The sequence below is a fragment of the Eublepharis macularius genome, chromosome 14, assembly GCF_028583425.1.
Source record: "Eublepharis macularius isolate TG4126 chromosome 14, MPM_Emac_v1.0, whole genome shotgun sequence".
Classification (NCBI taxonomy): domain Eukaryota; kingdom Metazoa; phylum Chordata; class Lepidosauria; order Squamata; family Eublepharidae; genus Eublepharis; species Eublepharis macularius.
The window spans coordinates 2,756,528-2,772,809 of record NC_072803.1 but is presented as its reverse complement, the minus strand read 5'-3'; the positions used below and the strand labels follow the sequence as shown (position 1 = coordinate 2,772,809).

General features: G+C 47.2%; 1 protein-coding gene across 1 annotated transcript; it reads left to right on the top strand.

The window, feature by feature from the left end:
* The first annotated feature begins 6,060 nt into the window (after positions 1–6,060).
* Positions 6,061–15,959, top strand: RBM7 (RNA binding motif protein 7). The gene is made up of 5 exons (XM_054998575.1): positions 6,061–6,179; positions 8,415–8,577; positions 9,584–9,686; positions 11,765–11,855; positions 14,843–15,959. Exons 1-5 carry the CDS (start codon positions 6,084–6,086, stop codon positions 15,215–15,217), a joined length of 828 nt encoding a protein of 275 aa, XP_054854550.1. The 5' UTR covers positions 6,061–6,083; the 3' UTR covers positions 15,218–15,959.
* Positions 15,960–16,282: the final 323 nt, after the last annotated feature.

The following is a 16,282-nucleotide window of genomic DNA, read 5'->3' as shown; positions in this document are numbered from 1 at the left end:
GGCTCCAAGCTGCCTGGAAACCATATCTGGCTCGGAAGCCCTTCCTCCAGGTTGCCATTAAGGACTGAGGAAGGAAGTGTAAGTGAAGGCAGCCAGGTGGGTCCCATCCCAGCTAGCAGAGAGATCTGCTTCCAGGTGCTGCTTGGAGTCCTGGCGACAGGCTTTCCTCCTGACACGCTTGGCACAGCATGGCCTCCGGAGAGGCACACGCGGAACCTCTCCATGCCCACTTCTGTTCTGCGCATGGAAGCACACTGTGGAAGACTCACGCCTGTCCGGTAGCTGCTGCAGTTGTGAATTCTTGCCAAACCCAACAGGATGTTTGTTATTTCAATTAAAGAAAAATGTCATTATCTTGCAACTTATCCACAGTTCAAAATGTACTTCGGCAGCTCCAGTGTGTTAAACGTCAGGCTGTGTATTGCACGGGGGCTGAACATTCCTGAGCATGTATGCATGAGAGAAAAGGTGCACCTCCCTCCTCTGAAATTTCATTGCTGAAGACCTGGGCAGTGAGCGGAATGCTGGAGGAGGAGGAGGAGGAGGAGGAAGATTTGGGATATAATGAAGTGCCCCCAGCAGGGAGAAAACAGGGACAGCGATTTAGCAGTGCAAGGGACCAGTCAATAGGACCACAAGAATACACAGGTGGGGTCTCAATGTGTGGATGAGATCCTGCGCCAGGAAGAAGGGCAGGCCGAAACTATTCCAGCTAACTATGGTTAGAGTCCAGCTAACTACGGTTTTTCAGAAACTATTCCAGCAGAAAGAACCACCAAGCGCAGAGAAGAATGAGAACCAACAGGACTTCTGTAAAGGGAATTCCTGTCCGCCAATCTTCCAGACTTTCTCCGCCTGAGCTCACAACAGTCTCATGGACAAGGGAGAGTCAGTAGACACAATATACCCTCTGGGCTTCTGTAATGGATCTCGTGAGCTTGTGGATCCCAAAGATTCATGACGATTCCCCTCCCATTTCTTGCTCAGCCTTCCTCTTCAAAAAGCTCCCCAGAGGTACCCTCTCAGACATTTTTATCCTCATGACAATCACCCTGTGAGGTGGGTGGTGCTGAGGGAACTCCAAGAAGCTGTAACTGGCCCAAGGTCACCCACTTGGCTTCCAGCAGACAAGTGAGGAATCAAACCTGGCTCTCCAGATGAGAGTCCTGCCGCTCTTAACCACTACACCAAACTGGCTGAGATGCTGGCCAGAGATCTATAAAGTTTCCTCCACAGGATGCTCAGGTGAGCATATCCTTTACTCCCTCGGGGAGCTGCTTTCAATGAAATGCTCCCCCACATGGGAGATCTGAGAGCCATGCCAGCTGGATCCGAGGGGCAGATGAAGGCGCATGAGAGCAGAGCAGGGAAACGAGGCCCCCTCCTCCAGTTCAATGCCCGGGAGGCCCAGACTCCATTACTTGGAGGCTCAGCCTCATCACCTCCTACTTTAGCAGAACACAATTAGGCCATTTGGAGCCCAGCCCATCTGCTGCCGTTTTGCCAGTACCAGTTTGCCAGTTGCTAGGGCACCTGCATAGAGCTCCTCATAGCCTTGCGTTGACTTCTAGGCGAGCATCCCTGTCCAGCTGCTGTCTTCTCTGGCCGCTATCAGCCTCGTTCACACTTTTGGTTGGAACCTTTTAAAATTTTGCCAGAGTATTTTATACGTCTCGGTGTTGGCCATAATCTGGTGCAACTTTGTTCTCACAAGAAAGGACACCCTGTTGAGGGAAATGAGGGGAAGAAGGAGAAGACCTCTGGCATCTACCAGGTTAGTAACTCCCTAATAATCAGAGGTCCTGGCCTGGGTGGCCCAGGTAGCCTGATCTTATCGGATCTCAGAACCTGAAGGTTTGGCCCTGGGCAGTATTTGGGTGGCAGACTGCCAAGAAAGGCCACAGTTGCAACACGGTTGCAGGCAACGGCAAGCCATCTCTGAACGTCTCTTGCCTTGAAAACCCTGCAGAGTTGCCGTAAGTCAATGGTGCACACACACACAATGATCAGGAGGGGATGGCAGTGGACCATCAGATTCTACCTGTCCAGCCAGTTTGGTGTAGCCGTTAAGAGCACGGGACTCTAACCTGGGGAGCTGGGTTTGATTCCCCACTCCTCCATTTCTAGCCAGCTGGGTGACCTTGGGCTAGTCACGGCTCTCTGGAGCTCTCTCAGCCCCACCCACCTCACAGGGGGATTGTCGTGAGGATAATAATAGCACTCTTTGTAAACTGCTCTGCGTGGGTGTTAAGTTATCATGAATGGCAGTATATAAATCAAATGTTCTTATTAATACTATTATTAATGGGGATGGGTGGAAAGGCGAAAGGGAGTGTAGACCTGTCTGTTGCCCAGTGAGGATAAGACCTGACTTCACTCCCTCCTGCACCCAAAAGGCTTTTGATGACAAAGTCCCCCACCAAAGAGTAAGGGGATAAGAGAATGCTCCTCTGATGGAGTTAGATAAATGCCAGGAAGCAGAGAACAGAAATAAATGGACAGCTCTTGCAATAGAGGGAAATAAGCAGTGGGGTCAGTATTGAATCAGAATCACAGAGTTGGAAGGGATCTTACAGACCACCCAGGCCAGCCCCCTCCCCAATGCAGGAACAGCCTCAAGCATCCCCATCAAGGATTTGTCCAGCGGCTCCTTGAAGACGCCTTTGAGGGGGAACCCACCACATCTCCAGGCAGCCGATTCTACTGCTGGATTACTCTTAATGTGAAGAAGCTTTTCCTAATGTCCAGTTGGTACCCTACCTTCTGTAATTTAAACCCATTGTTTTGAGTCCTGTCCTCTGTTGCCAACAGGAATAACTCCATTCCTTCCCCTAAGTGACAACCTTTTAAATTCTTAAAGACAGCAATCATGTCTCCCCTCAGCCTCCTCTTCTCCAAACTGAACATTCCCGGGACCCTCGGAACCAAGCTAGAAGTGATGAATGACACTTGAATGGCAAGTGTACAGACTCACGTGTGTTCCTCCTTGTTCACTTGCGCTCCACTTGCACTCCACTTGATCACTCTACTCTCTGGATTTTTGCTCTTCCGGGAGCCATGTTCTGATTATTTGGGTTAAAATTGGAGGCGCTGTGCTGGTTGGTTCAGGCTGTGTAGGGACTCTCCTATAGGAATGCACCTACTGTGGCTCTGCGTGAGACCCGGATCTGCTGGAGTGACTTGGGCAGAGAGTGACTTGGGCTTCCAGCCTCCTGGAAGAAGAGGCAATCCTGTTGTGTCTCTGCATGTAGATGTGACTTCGTTTGTATGGGTTCGATGGAGCTAAAACTAAGAAGCAGACTTTAACACAAATTAAGTTAAGAAAATTTCCTCATATCAACCTTCCAACAAATTACAACAATACAACAATTTTTTCCTAACCAAACTCATAGATGCAAAAAAAAAAACCCCACCAAAAACCAGAAACTTGCAGCCAATGATGTCTTTTAAAAGTTCAGTCAAGTAACTGGTTCTGTTTGAAAGCAAGTTCAACTTTACTGATCCAGTCCAGTGAGTCCTTTGCCACAGCCCTGATATGAAACAACTGGAACCCAGGCTTCTGTCCTCTTCTTGGAAATTACAGCCCTTAATTATAAGAGCACATTAATTGTTATCAAGCTCTCCAGTAACTGGCCTCCTCATCAGCTGCTTGGTTCTCGATACTGACTCCACACTACTTGGCTAACCCTATATTTTTCTAACCAAACTCATGGGCGCAACAAAAAATAAAACCCAGAAACTTGCAGCCAACAATGTCTTTTATAAGTTTGTTTGTTTATGTCATTTATAGTCCACCTTTCTCACTGAGAGTCAAGACGGATTACATAGCTTGAGATTAGTACAATCAGTATTGAGGACATTTCCATATGATGTCATGGACATTTCCACAAACAATGTCATAGGATTTTACAAAGATGTAGCATTAGCAAGGATCCAATACAGAGTTGAAGAACTGCTGAAAAAGAACATAATCAATTCTAGGACTGACATTAGATAACATGAAGCACAAGTAGTATACAGGAGTACATATTCGAGCAACAGATAATATGCAAGTCAACATAGTGGTGAAGTCTGTGGTCCCTAACTCATTAGCAAAGCATTTGAGACCCACCCCCCACAATACATCCCTCCTATCTGAGTAAAAAGCCTTTTTGAATAGTTCGGTTTTGCATTGTTTATGAAAAGCCAGGAGAGTGGGGGCTCTTCTGACTTCCTCAGGCAGGTCATTCCATTAAGGTAGGGGCCACCACAAAGAAAGCCCGTGTACAGGCTGCTGTTGATTTTGCCCATGTGCAGGCCAGCACCAGCAGAAGACCCTGTTCAGATGAGCGAAGCTGCTGTGGAGGGACATAGGGAGGGAGGCGGTCCTGTAGGTATGCTGGGCTGAGGCCATGAAGTGCTTTGTATGTAATAACCATATTAGGGTTGCCAGCTCCAAGTTGGGAAATTCCTGGAGATCTGAGGGGAGAAACCTGGAGAAAGTGGGGTTTGGGGAGGGAAAGGACCTTGGCATGGCATAATTCCATAGAGTCCACCCCCAAAAGTAGCCATTTTCTCCAGGTGAACTAATCTCTGTGGCCTGGAGACCGGTTGTAATTCCGGGAGATCTCCAGCCTCCACCTGGAGGCTGGCAAACCTAGTCGAACTGCAGCATTTTGCACCAATTGGAGCCTCCTAGTTAACTTAGATGGGAGGCCAATGTATAGAGCATTACAATAGTCAAGCCTTGATGTTACCATAGCACGGATCCAGGTGGCCAGGTCGGCCGTGTCGAGGTAAGAAGCCATCTTTCAGGCTAGAGTGAGATTGTAGTAAGCATTTTTTGTGGCTGCCTTGTTTTTCTAGGTGTCATGTAACTGGTTGTCTTTGAAACCACTCATGGTAAGCAAGTTCAGCTCTACTGATCCAGTTCATTAAGTCCTTTGCTACAATCCTCCTGGTATGAAACAACTGGAACCCAGGCCTCTGTGCTCTTCTTGGAAATTACAGATACTGACTGGCCACCCTCCTCTTGAGATGAAGCTAATGGAGCCAGTTAGCTCATGGGGGTTTGAGGCATTTGAGGGAATGTGCGCCAATCTTATGAGTGACGCAAAGAGAAGGCAAAAGTGTGGTTTTATGTATTTTTATGATGTTATATGTTTTGTTTGTATTTTATTGGATTTTCTTACGTTTGTTATTTTTAACTGATGAAGCTGATTGTCGATGTGAACCTCTTTGAGCTTTTAACCGAAGAGAAGCAGTACAAGTTATTCCCCATCCTGCGTCCGCCCAGTCAAGCCTGGTTAGAAAACAGCCGGGCACAACAGCGACTCATGCGGGCAGCCCCCAGGCAGAGCCACGGTAGCCGCGTTCCTAGAGGAAAGTCCCGGCACAGCCCGAAGCAACCAGCACAGCGCCTCCAAGTTGAATCCAAGATCCAGAGGAGTTAGCCGTGTTAGTCTGTGGTAGCAAAATCAAAAAGAGTCCAGTAGCACCTTTAAGACTAACCAATTTTTTTGTATGCTACAATAAAATTGGTTAGTCTTAAAGGTGCTACTGGACTCTTTTTGAAGTTTAATCCAAATAATCAAAACGAGGCTCCCGGAAGAGCAAAAATCCAGGGAGTGGGAGGGGCACAGGTGGAGGGGGCGGAGCCTTGCTCGCAGAGGGCTAAGAAGCAGCTGGCCAGTGGGAGCTGGATGCGTACTGTTTTGCCCCTTCTCCCTTGCCGTCTCAGTTTGGTAGCTGGCATGGACAAGGAAAAAAACCACAAGAAGAGGCTTTCTCTAATAAAGAGCGTGGGGGGAATGGGGGGGGGCTAAAAAAAGAGAGAATAAAAACAAAGATTAGACGTTAGCGCGATTCCGTGTGCATCATTCGAAAATAACATTCGCTCGCAAGCTAACAAGACGATGCGCCTGCGCACTTAAACGAATGAGGGCCTTGCAGCGAGAGCAGGACTGGCACTGCTCACGCGCATAAGGAGGGACGGGGGCCAGGGCGCCGAAGCCGGTTGGCGCATGCGCCGCCGAACGTGTGTGAGGGCACAAAGCCGGCGCCTCCGTCGCGCATGCGCAGTGAGCCGCGGGCGCGCTGGGGCGATGGGGGCCGCGGCGGCCGAGGCGGACCGGACCCTCTTCGTGGGCAACCTGGACTCGCGCGTCACGGAGGAGCTGCTCTTCGAGCTCTTCCACCAGGTACGGGGCCGAGGAGGGCGGGGGCCTCCCGGGAAGAGAGGGCCGCGGCTGGCCTCCGCCTCGCCGGGCTCCGTCGCCCGCGGAAGGCCCAAGCAGGCGCTTCGCCGAGCGCCGAGTTCGCTGGCGGAACTCCCCGCCACAAGGCGTGGCGCTGGCAGAGGTAGCTTTAAAGTTGTGGTGTGTGTGTGGGGGATAGACTAAGATCTAGCTAGATTAGACGGAGTAGGCTTGCCAACCTCCAGGTGGGGGCTGGAGATCTCCCGGGATTACAGCTGATTTCCAGGCCATGGAGGCCACGTCCCCTGGAGAAAAGGGCTGCTTTGGAGGGCCCGCTCTATGTCATTGCGCTCCGGCGAGGTCTCTCCGCACCCCAAATCGCACCTTTCCCAATCTCTGTTCCCAAATCCCCAGGAATTTCCCATCCCAGAGCTGGCAACCCTAACCGTGAGGACCTCCATGCTCAGAGGCAGTCTACCTTTGAATGCTGGGGGCCTAGAGACAAGCGGGGGGGGGATGCCCCAAATGGAGCAAGATTCGGGTCCAGCGGAACCTTAAAGACCAACAACATTTCCAGGGGCTGGAGCTTTCAAGAATATTTTCAGAGGGTCAGCTGTGAAGAGTCAGAGTTCTTGAGAGTCAGATATCTGAAGAAGGGAGCTGTGACTCTCGAAAGCTCACGCCCTGGGAATCTAGTTGGTCTCTAAGGTGCTGCACGGCCAAGATCCTGCTCTTCTGTTGCAGAGTAACACGGTTACCCACCTGCAACTGTCTAAATGGAGCCTCTCTGCCTACTTCTGCTCCGTGTCAGAGGGAAGCGCTGGTGCCTCCGTGCCCTGCTTGAGGGCTCCCAAGAAGCACTGGCTATTGGAAAGAGGAGGTGGGACTAGGTGAGCCCTCTTTGTTCTGATCCAGGAGGCCCATTGTTCAGTTCTCATTAAAAAGGGTTTGGAGAAACTCATGGAGGAGGAGAAGTCTATCTGTGACTGTCTGGCTGGCTGGCTGAATGAAACCTCCATGCACAGAGGCAGAATACCTTTAAATACCAGTGCTCTGCAACAAACATCAGGACTGTCTGTTTCTTTCATGCCCCAGTTGTGATCTTCTCAGACACATTGACTGCTCCTGGAGGCAGGATGCTGGACTAGATGGGCCAACCAGGGCCTGATCTGGCAGGGCTTCCCCCATCTTCCTGTATACTTTTTGTTACTACTGCTGCTCTGCTAGATGTGCTTTGCTTTATTTCGCATTCCTTCCTGCCGTCAGGGGAGCACAAGGCGCAGTGGGGTTCCTGTCTCCCAGTTTGTCATTGTGGAGTAGGTTAGACTGTGGAAATGCAGGACTATTCCAAGATCACCCCTGGAGCAGCTGCCTGAACTTGGCTCGTCTAGTCAAAGGCAAGCCCTCCACTTTGGACATTGCAAAGGTTTCTGGTCCTTCTCCTCTTCCTCTCCATGATGATACCTGCCCCCAACATTGAAGGGAAGGACATAGCAGGATCTGACCCTTCTCCCCGTATCTGCCTTCCCCCACCCCCAAACTAGACACTGTTCAAAGCCTGTGTTGCCATATGTCTGAGTGGTGAGTCTGATTTAACACACTTTCTCATTTGTGAAATTGGGATGCATGGAGCGATAGTGGCAAACCAGCATTTCCTGTTATTTTAGGGCACATAACATGACTGGAAAGAGCTTTGCAGTGCATGTTAGCCATTGTGCGTATGTGGAAAGATCACCTTCTGTTTGTTTTCTCCTGGACAACGCTGAGCTGCTTCTGCTTCCACTCATAGTTTAAGGTTCATGTAAGGATATGCATTTTTCTGTCCTCTGTGCCCTCCTCAGGTAATAGATCCAGAAGAGTTAGCCGTGTTAGTCTTTAGCAGCAAAATAGCAAAGAGTCCAGTAGCAGCTTTAAGACTAACCAGCTTTATCGTAGCATAAGCTTTCAAGAGCTGTGGCTCCTGGACTCTACTATTTTGCTCCTCAGGTGATGGTCTGTTACCTCTGTTGTCTGTTACAGCACCTCTTCTGCTCCAGTGGTGAGTGGGGAACTGTTTTCTCCAGATTTTGGGAGAAGACTCATAAAATACCAAGGACTGGGCAAGTTGTTATTGAAATTACCCTTAAGTGTGATGGTCTGCTGGTGTGGCAAGCAAATGGTGTTCCTTTTCAACACAAGTGTATGCAGCTAAATACGCTTCTTTTTAAAAAATGTTTTGTTTTCTTCCTTGGTTTGCAGGCAGGCCCGGTCATTAAAGTAAAGATCCCAAAGGACAGGGATGGGAAACCAAAGTTGTTTGCATTTGTGAATTTCAAACACGAAGAGTCTGTTCCGTATGGCATGAGTCTGCTTAATGGGATCAAACTTTTTGGGAGACCTCTCAAAATTCAGTTCCGATCAGGTATCCATGGAATGTTTAAAGCAACTTGTCTTATGCTTACAGTCATGGTCTGGGTGTTATCAGTTCAAATTTTTCCTGATTAAATTATCACCAGATATATAAAAAAGCTCATATGTACAGAGTGAAGTGCTGAAATTAACTTCAGGAGAAGGCTTCTTGAATCACTTGGGCCAAAACAACTTGTTTAGGGAAAGTCAACCCACCCAGTTTACTTAGAAGCAGCACAGAGTGTATTCTGGAATTTTCTGAAGATAAGGAAGTGCACTCTGTACATGGCCGTAATCTTTCTGTGTAACTCTAGTGGTTCCCAAAGTGAGCCTTGGCACTGAAGGGGGTTTTGTGGATGAGCCGTGGTTTACACTAAGTACCTGTTCCAGAGGAGTTAGCCGTGTTAGTCTGTAGTAGCAAAATCAAAAAGAGTCCAGTAGCACCTTTAAGACTAACCAATTTTATTTTATTGTAGCATAAGCTTTCGAGAATCAAGTTCTCTTCATCAGTTCGGATCAGGCATCTGATGAAGAGAACTTGATTCTCGAAAGCTTATGCTACAATAAAATAAAATTGGTTAGTCTTAAAGGTGCTACTGGACTCTTTTTGATTTTACTAAGTACCTGTGTAACTCCTTGCAAACTGTCAAAATTCCTCTTTTTACAAAGTAAATGAAACACCCTTGTTAATGCTTTGTTGAGATTATTTAGGCTGTTCACAAGGGAACTCTAAGCGTTCCACCTTCGGAGATTTCATTCTTATGGCACATGATTGCAATTAACTGCTCAGCTTCCTGTCCAGTAGTGTTGCCTCTCGATTGCATCTTCACCACTGGGTATTCTAGGAGGTTGCGACACTTGTTTTGGTGTGCTTGAGTAGTTCTCTGGTGTGATACTCTGCAGCCAATTATGTGACATGCCTTGGTTTCTGTCAGCTCGTTTCTTCCATTTTCTCAGCTCTTCATCAGGGTGTAAGAAACTTTTTTGAGTTGTTCTTTACAAATGTCCTTCATCTTTAGGGAGTAGTCATGCTTCTCAAGATGGCAGTTCACCTTATTCGCAGCATGGGTCTGCTAATGGAAGCCCCTCTGGTGTGTTGCAGTCCCCGTCCAGTTGTAACAGGTAAAGTTTCGTGGTCCAGTAAGCCATTTTAGCACGTTGCGTCATCTGTGGCTGCTCTCCGCATAGCATCCTGTGTGTGAGCTGCCTTTTGTCTCTTGACAATTCTTCGGTGCCCAGAAGTAGACAAAATGATCTAAGGAACTGTACAAGTGCTAGGAAAGGTTATGATTTCTGGTGAACTTACAGGATGATGGTTTTGGAGTGGCACTCAGGAAGCTTTGTTTCCTAAGCAACATATGGGGAGACAGATTGGTTTCCGGTGGGGGGGGGGGAGCTGCAGTCCCTTTTCAGAATTTACTAAATTGAGATGCAGACCAGAAACCTTCTCATTGAGGCTCGAGCGTGATTCATTTATTTGTTTACGTCATTTATAGTCCGCCTTTCTCACTAAGACTCAAGGCGGATTACACACTATGAGGTTAATACAATCAGTGTCAAGTACATTTCAATACAATACCATAAGGTAAACAGATACAAGTTTAAAAGACAGCATTAGCAAGGATCCAAGACAGAGTAGAAAAAATACTGGAGCAAAACATAATCAATTCTAGGACTAACATGGAGCGCTGGTTGTACATAGAAGTACATATTTAAAGCAGCAGATAATATATAAGGCAAAAATAGTGATGAAGTCTATGATCCCCAACTTGTTAGTGAAGCATCTGAGACCCCATCCCTACAATACAGCCCTCCCATTTGAGTAAAAAGCCTTTTTGAATAGTTCGGTTTTGCATAGTTTATGGAAAGCCAGGAGAGTGGGGGCTCTTCTAGCCTGGCAGTTACTAAATTGCATGAATATTATAAATTTCAAATACTAACAAATGTATTGTGGCAGACATTTTGCACAAGGCAAAAGATGTTTCATCAGATGCATGAAGAGTTGACTTGGGCAGAAAGTCAAGGTGTTAGAACATGAGGCCAGAAGGCAAACTTAGATATCCATTTATGTTACCACATGTGTGCATACGAGTGATAATGTCATTTGTATTGTCTATTTTTCAAAGTTTTTATCTTACTAGATCAAGATGGGTAGCTGTATTAGTCTGTCTGTAGCAACAGAATAGAGCAAGAGTCCAGTAGCACCTATAAGACTTAACAATATTTGTGGTAGGGTTTGAGTTTTTGTGAGTCACAGCTCACTTCTTCAGATACTATAAGGTCATTTGAAAGCACTTATATAACAGTATGAAAATGCTAAATATAAAAATGAACAGTACAAAAATGAATGAATGATGAATTTGCTAGTTTCAAGGCTCTTTGTTGGTTACGCTGCAGCTGACTAATGTGGCTACCATCTCCATCTGCCAAAATAAAGCAGATGAAGTAGAGAATTGGAACTGAAAATATATTGGCCAGGTGGTCTGTTAGAATGAAGAAGTGATATTGACACAGCTCAGACATTTGATCTAATTGGGTTACATGGATGATCAAAGGATATTACTGCTTCTGCAACTTCCATGCCATATTTTGCATGGAAAAGTGGTATTTATTTATTTATGCATGGTCTTTTAACTTTCCTTTCTCTGCTCAGTTCGGACTCCCAAGCGGAAACAAGCAGTTCCTCCCATCCTCCTTTCTGTATTATAATACCAATTTTAGAGCTCACAATCCCAGCGTTTAGCATTTTTTGTCTACTTATTTTCAAAACATTTCCCTTTTCTTCTCTGAAGGGATAACAGCCTTGCCCAACTTTTCATAGATATTGGTATCTGTCCAGGCACCGATGGACTTTGATGAGGAGGACCTTCCAACTTCCCTCTCCTGTTGCCACCCACTGAGTTTCCTGCAATGTTGTTCCTGGATTTCACCAGATCCTCAGGAGCAGCATAGGGGGAAAGCGGTGGTCTGCGATGGGGGGCGGGGGTGGGGGTGGAGTGAACAGAAATCGCAAGCTCTTCTTCCTCAGATAAAAATGCCGTTCTGCCGAAGGAGCTGTCTGGATGGATGCATGCCATCAGATTAAATTTCCTGACATGTGTGGTATGGGCGGGAGGTGTGGGCTGCTCATTTTTACGCAGGAAGCCTGATTCTGTCCTCGGAGGCTCCTGCCGGACTGATTCATGGCCTTTGCTTCGCAGGTACGAGAGGAACGTGGATAACGTGCCAGCGGGGTTGCCCAGTGTGCAGAGGTCCTTCTCATCTCCCGATAACCTCCAGAGGCAAGCAGTGGTGAGAGCTCTTTGTAACTATATGAACCATTAAATCAGCAGCCGAGTGGCTCACATAGGTGGGCACTGAACAAGAGTTGCTGGGAGCAGTAGAAACTCAACAGGTTGCTGGGCTGAAAGGCGAGCCTTTGCTTGCCGACTTGCACAGTGCCTGTGAATTCTGGGGCACCGTTAAGCTATATATTAAAAAAGACATTAGCAGCTGCATCGTTCGACAGCAGCTGCTACAGTGACAGTGATGGGCGTGTGGTGTTTTTCCCCCTTCTTTGTTTGTTTCATTTTCCGAAGGTTATATCCTGCCTTTTTGCCCTCACAAGGGTCACCAAGGCAAATGACAAATTAAAACATACATTTTTTAAAAAAATCACATTTTAAAACCAACCCTGAAGCAACACATCATTAAAACAAACCCAGACTTAAATACATTCAAAGGCATAAAGACAACAAATTAATATTGGGCACAAAGGAGGGGTCACCAAGGGAACCCCAAACAAAACAAGAGTCCTTGCCCACTGCCAGAAAATGGCCACAGGCCAGGCAGACGAGTCTCCCTGCAGGGAGAGTGCCAGAGTTTTGTCGCCATGACCGACGGGGCCGTCTCCCAGGTTGCCACCCGCCTAGTCTGAGAAGACGGGGCATCCAAAGCAGGGCCTCCAGAGATGACCCTAGGGGCCTTGAGGAGTTTCCTAAGAGAGTAAGTAGGTGGTCCTTCAGCTGTGTTGGTCCCAACCTATATAGGGCTTTAAAGGTCAACATTGGCACCTTGAATTGTGCCCAGAAACAGACTGGAAGCCAGTGTAGAGGGGACAGGACTGAAGTGATATGATCCCTACGACCCAGTCTAGTCAACATCCTGGCTGCAGCATTCTGCACCAATTGATGTTTCCAAACACATCTCAAGGGCAGCCCCACATACAGTGCATTGCAGTAATCTAATCGAGATGTAACCAGGGCGTGCACCACGGTGACCAGATCTTTTCTGCTCAGGAAGGACTGCAGCTGGCTAACCAGTCGAAGCTGCTAAACGGTACTCCTGGCCCCAGCTGCCACCCGCTTGTCCAGCAGTAGGCCTGGGTCCACCAGCACCCCCAGATGATGGATCTGTTCCTTCAAGGGGAGTGCCACTCCATCCAGAATGGATGACGTCCCAGTGGAGTTCCAGATCCGGTTCAAGGTGTCAGCCTTGGTGTTTAAAGCCCTTCACGGACTGGGACCTGCGGGACCGCCTCTTCCATTACGTCCCCTGCAGGGTGTTGCGGTCTGCAGACAGGCATCTCCTGGTGGTCCCCGGCCCAAGGGGCATCCATCTGGCCTCAGCCAGGGCCAGGGCTCTTTCTGCCCTGGCCCCGGCCTGGGGGAGCGCTCTCCCGCTGGAGATCCGGACCCTGCGGGACTTGTTACAGTTCCGTAGGGCCTGCAAAAGGGCGATGTTCCTCCGGGCCTTTGGCTGAGTGCCTGCGGGTGTCCTCCTTCCATCTGAGACCACCACTTTTTCTGGGGCTGCCCTCGGCCATCTGCTGTGCCCATATACGGACTCCCAATATTTGTTTAAACAGCCTGCTCCTGGACTATTTTAATGACTTTTTAAAAATTATTACTGATTTTATGGTTTTTTGACTTTTAATGTATTTTTTTTAATGTTGTTAGCCACCCTGAGCCCATCTGTGGGGAGGGCAGGGTATAAATCAAATCAAATAAATAAAAATAAATCTTAAATCCCAGGTCAGACCTTCTGTCTTGCTGGGATTAAGCCCCCATCCTCTCCAAAACTGCCTCCGGGCGCTGGTTCAGGATTTCTACAGCCTCCCTGTGATGAGCTGGAAGAGTGAGATAGAGCCAAGTGTCACCCACATATTGGTGGTAACCCAGCCCAAATCTTTGGATGACATCCTGATAATTTGATACTTTCACCCACGTATTCATCATCTTGCAATACTTGGAAGCGGTGTGCTAAGAAACTCTTTCATCCTTCACCGAAGCAAAGTGCCCTAAACTATTTCAGTTTATCCCCTAAGAGTTCTCTAAGGATTTGTATTTGTAGTGTTTGCGGGGGAGGAAATGGGGCACACTGAGTTTTTGTCCCCTCAGCTGCCTGCTGGTCTTATCTGTAGTGGGACCTGGCTCTCTGGCAAGTGCCTACCCCAGTTACATTTTTTTCCCGGTCCGAAGTGGTTCTATAGCTTTTCCCTCCTAAGACATTGTCACCTGCCCATGATTAAACCATGTCCTCGAAGTACAGCCTCTTAACAGTTTTCTTTTTGTACCCTAAAAATGCCTGGGATAAAAAAAAAACAACAACTCAGGACACAACCTGATTTTGACTTTTTTAAAAAAAAAATCCCGACTCATCAAATGTGTTTGGAGGTTTTTTTTAACGTTTACCCATTAAACACTGCTCTGGAGATGTATTTTAAAGTCTTCTGGAGAGAGAGAGCCTCTTCTGATAATTTATGACAACCCCGCCCCCCCTCCAGATAATCTGGAGAATATCTGCCTTACCACAGAGGGCAATGTTCTTGGGGTAAATAGTAAATAATACCCCCGACCAACCACACAATTTACAACTTTTAATGCTGTTTTGAATTCAGTTATTTTCTCTATCATGTAAGTGTGTTTTAAGACTCTGGGCAGAATTTGGGTTGGGGTAGAAATATGTCTCAGAATACAGTTGCAGTTTTTTCAGACTGCTGCCAAACACAACTGTAAGTGTGAGAAGGGAATTTTTTCATTCAAGCAGTGAATCATTGTGAAGAGACGGGGCTTGATCACCTGGGCTTCTTCAAAGCACGGGGCTTTCATCTGTGGTCTGCTTGGGCATGTATCTTGGCGACTGGCCTATGCTTGGTGCTTCATGGAAAGGGCTGGAGGTGATCTTGCGAAGGGTACAGCCTGTCTCTACCCTACCCAACCTTTGCAAAAGCAGGGGCTGATTTGGCAGCCAGATGATGGCTGGAGGCCCCTTCCTATTGTATGCACCTCTCCTTCCAGATGAACAGTGTTTTGTGGCAGCCGTCGCAGTACAGCGGAAGACACAGCTCTCCACATTCAGAGCCATCTGGTTTCGCTTCACCGGGGCACCAGCCGAGTTATTCGTTTAACCCTTCGTCAGCCTCACAAATGCAGCGGCGTCCAGAGGTTGTATCGGCACAGCGCAAGAACCGGGTCAGCTCCCATCCCTATCCAGCTGACAGTCGGCATTACTGCCGGGAGCAGCGGCTTGGGGACTGTGGGTCAGAGCATTATTTCCGGGGTGTGCGGGATGAGTATTGCCATGACGACAGGAACTATGGAGGCTGGAGTCATGACTATGATACTCGAAGGGAGAATTGCAGAGATGGAAAATGGCGCCCTTCCCGTCACTAACCTAGTATTCAGAGAGGATTTTAAATACCTTCCCTTGGGAAAAATTGGGCTCCTATTTCCTTTTCAGAAGTAGTTTTTTTAAAGACAGCTTGTAGACAGTAACTTTCAGGAGTTACCTTTTTAAAATCAATTTTTATAATATCACCTGCAGTATGGTCTTGGAGAGCAGTGGCTTTGTTTCAGTTGTATTAACCTTCCCCTCAGGGTTTAGGCAAATAAGGTGTGCCACACTTAAAAAGAAGACAAATGAAAAAAGAGAAAGGAATCATTGTAGTTTTATATTATGGGAAAAGAGTTCTGCCTGGTTGATTACATTATAGAACTGATTTGGGTATTTTTGTAGCTCTCTAACAGTGTGCGCCTCTGTGGTGGTGCTGGATAGCAATCCTGTGACAGCGCCACAGAGCAAAATGTTCCGTGGTGTGTTGAAAAGTTGGAGACAGTGTTTTGCTGCTGGAAGAAAAGGCTGCTTTTGAATATTTATTGTATTAAAGAACCATTCGGCCTGCTCAGAGACGTGAGAGGGACGAATTTATTGGATGACTTGATCATCTGCCCTGGAAGATGTGTTAACTTTTCCACCTGCTTTCTTGGAGTCCTTTGACTTTTAAATAAAACGAGCCTGCAGTATCAGACAAGACTTTTTCAACTCTGTAAATGGTTTTAAAAATATCTCAGGAAAAGATTGGATCCCTCTCTGTGTACCTTTTCTATATTTAAAATAAAAGAACCTGTTTATATGACAAAATGGAAAAATACGATCTTTATTTAAAGCAAAGGAGAAACCTTTTATGGCTGTTTTTATTTGTCCTGGAACGCATAGAATATTGCTACCAAGCATTTAGCTATTTACTCAGTGACAGCCTGACTTCAGAAAAGATCTCTAGTCTGGATTAGTAGAGGGCTGGGACCAGCTTTTGCATAGGATTTATGGGGACTGATTCTGCACCCTCACCTCCCTGTCCTGGGCTTTACCCATTTGGAGTGCCATCAGAACGAGTGTGTTCATGATGCGCACATGGGCTTGTACAGGGAAGCAACTTGATTCTCCCGTTTCTGAACCGT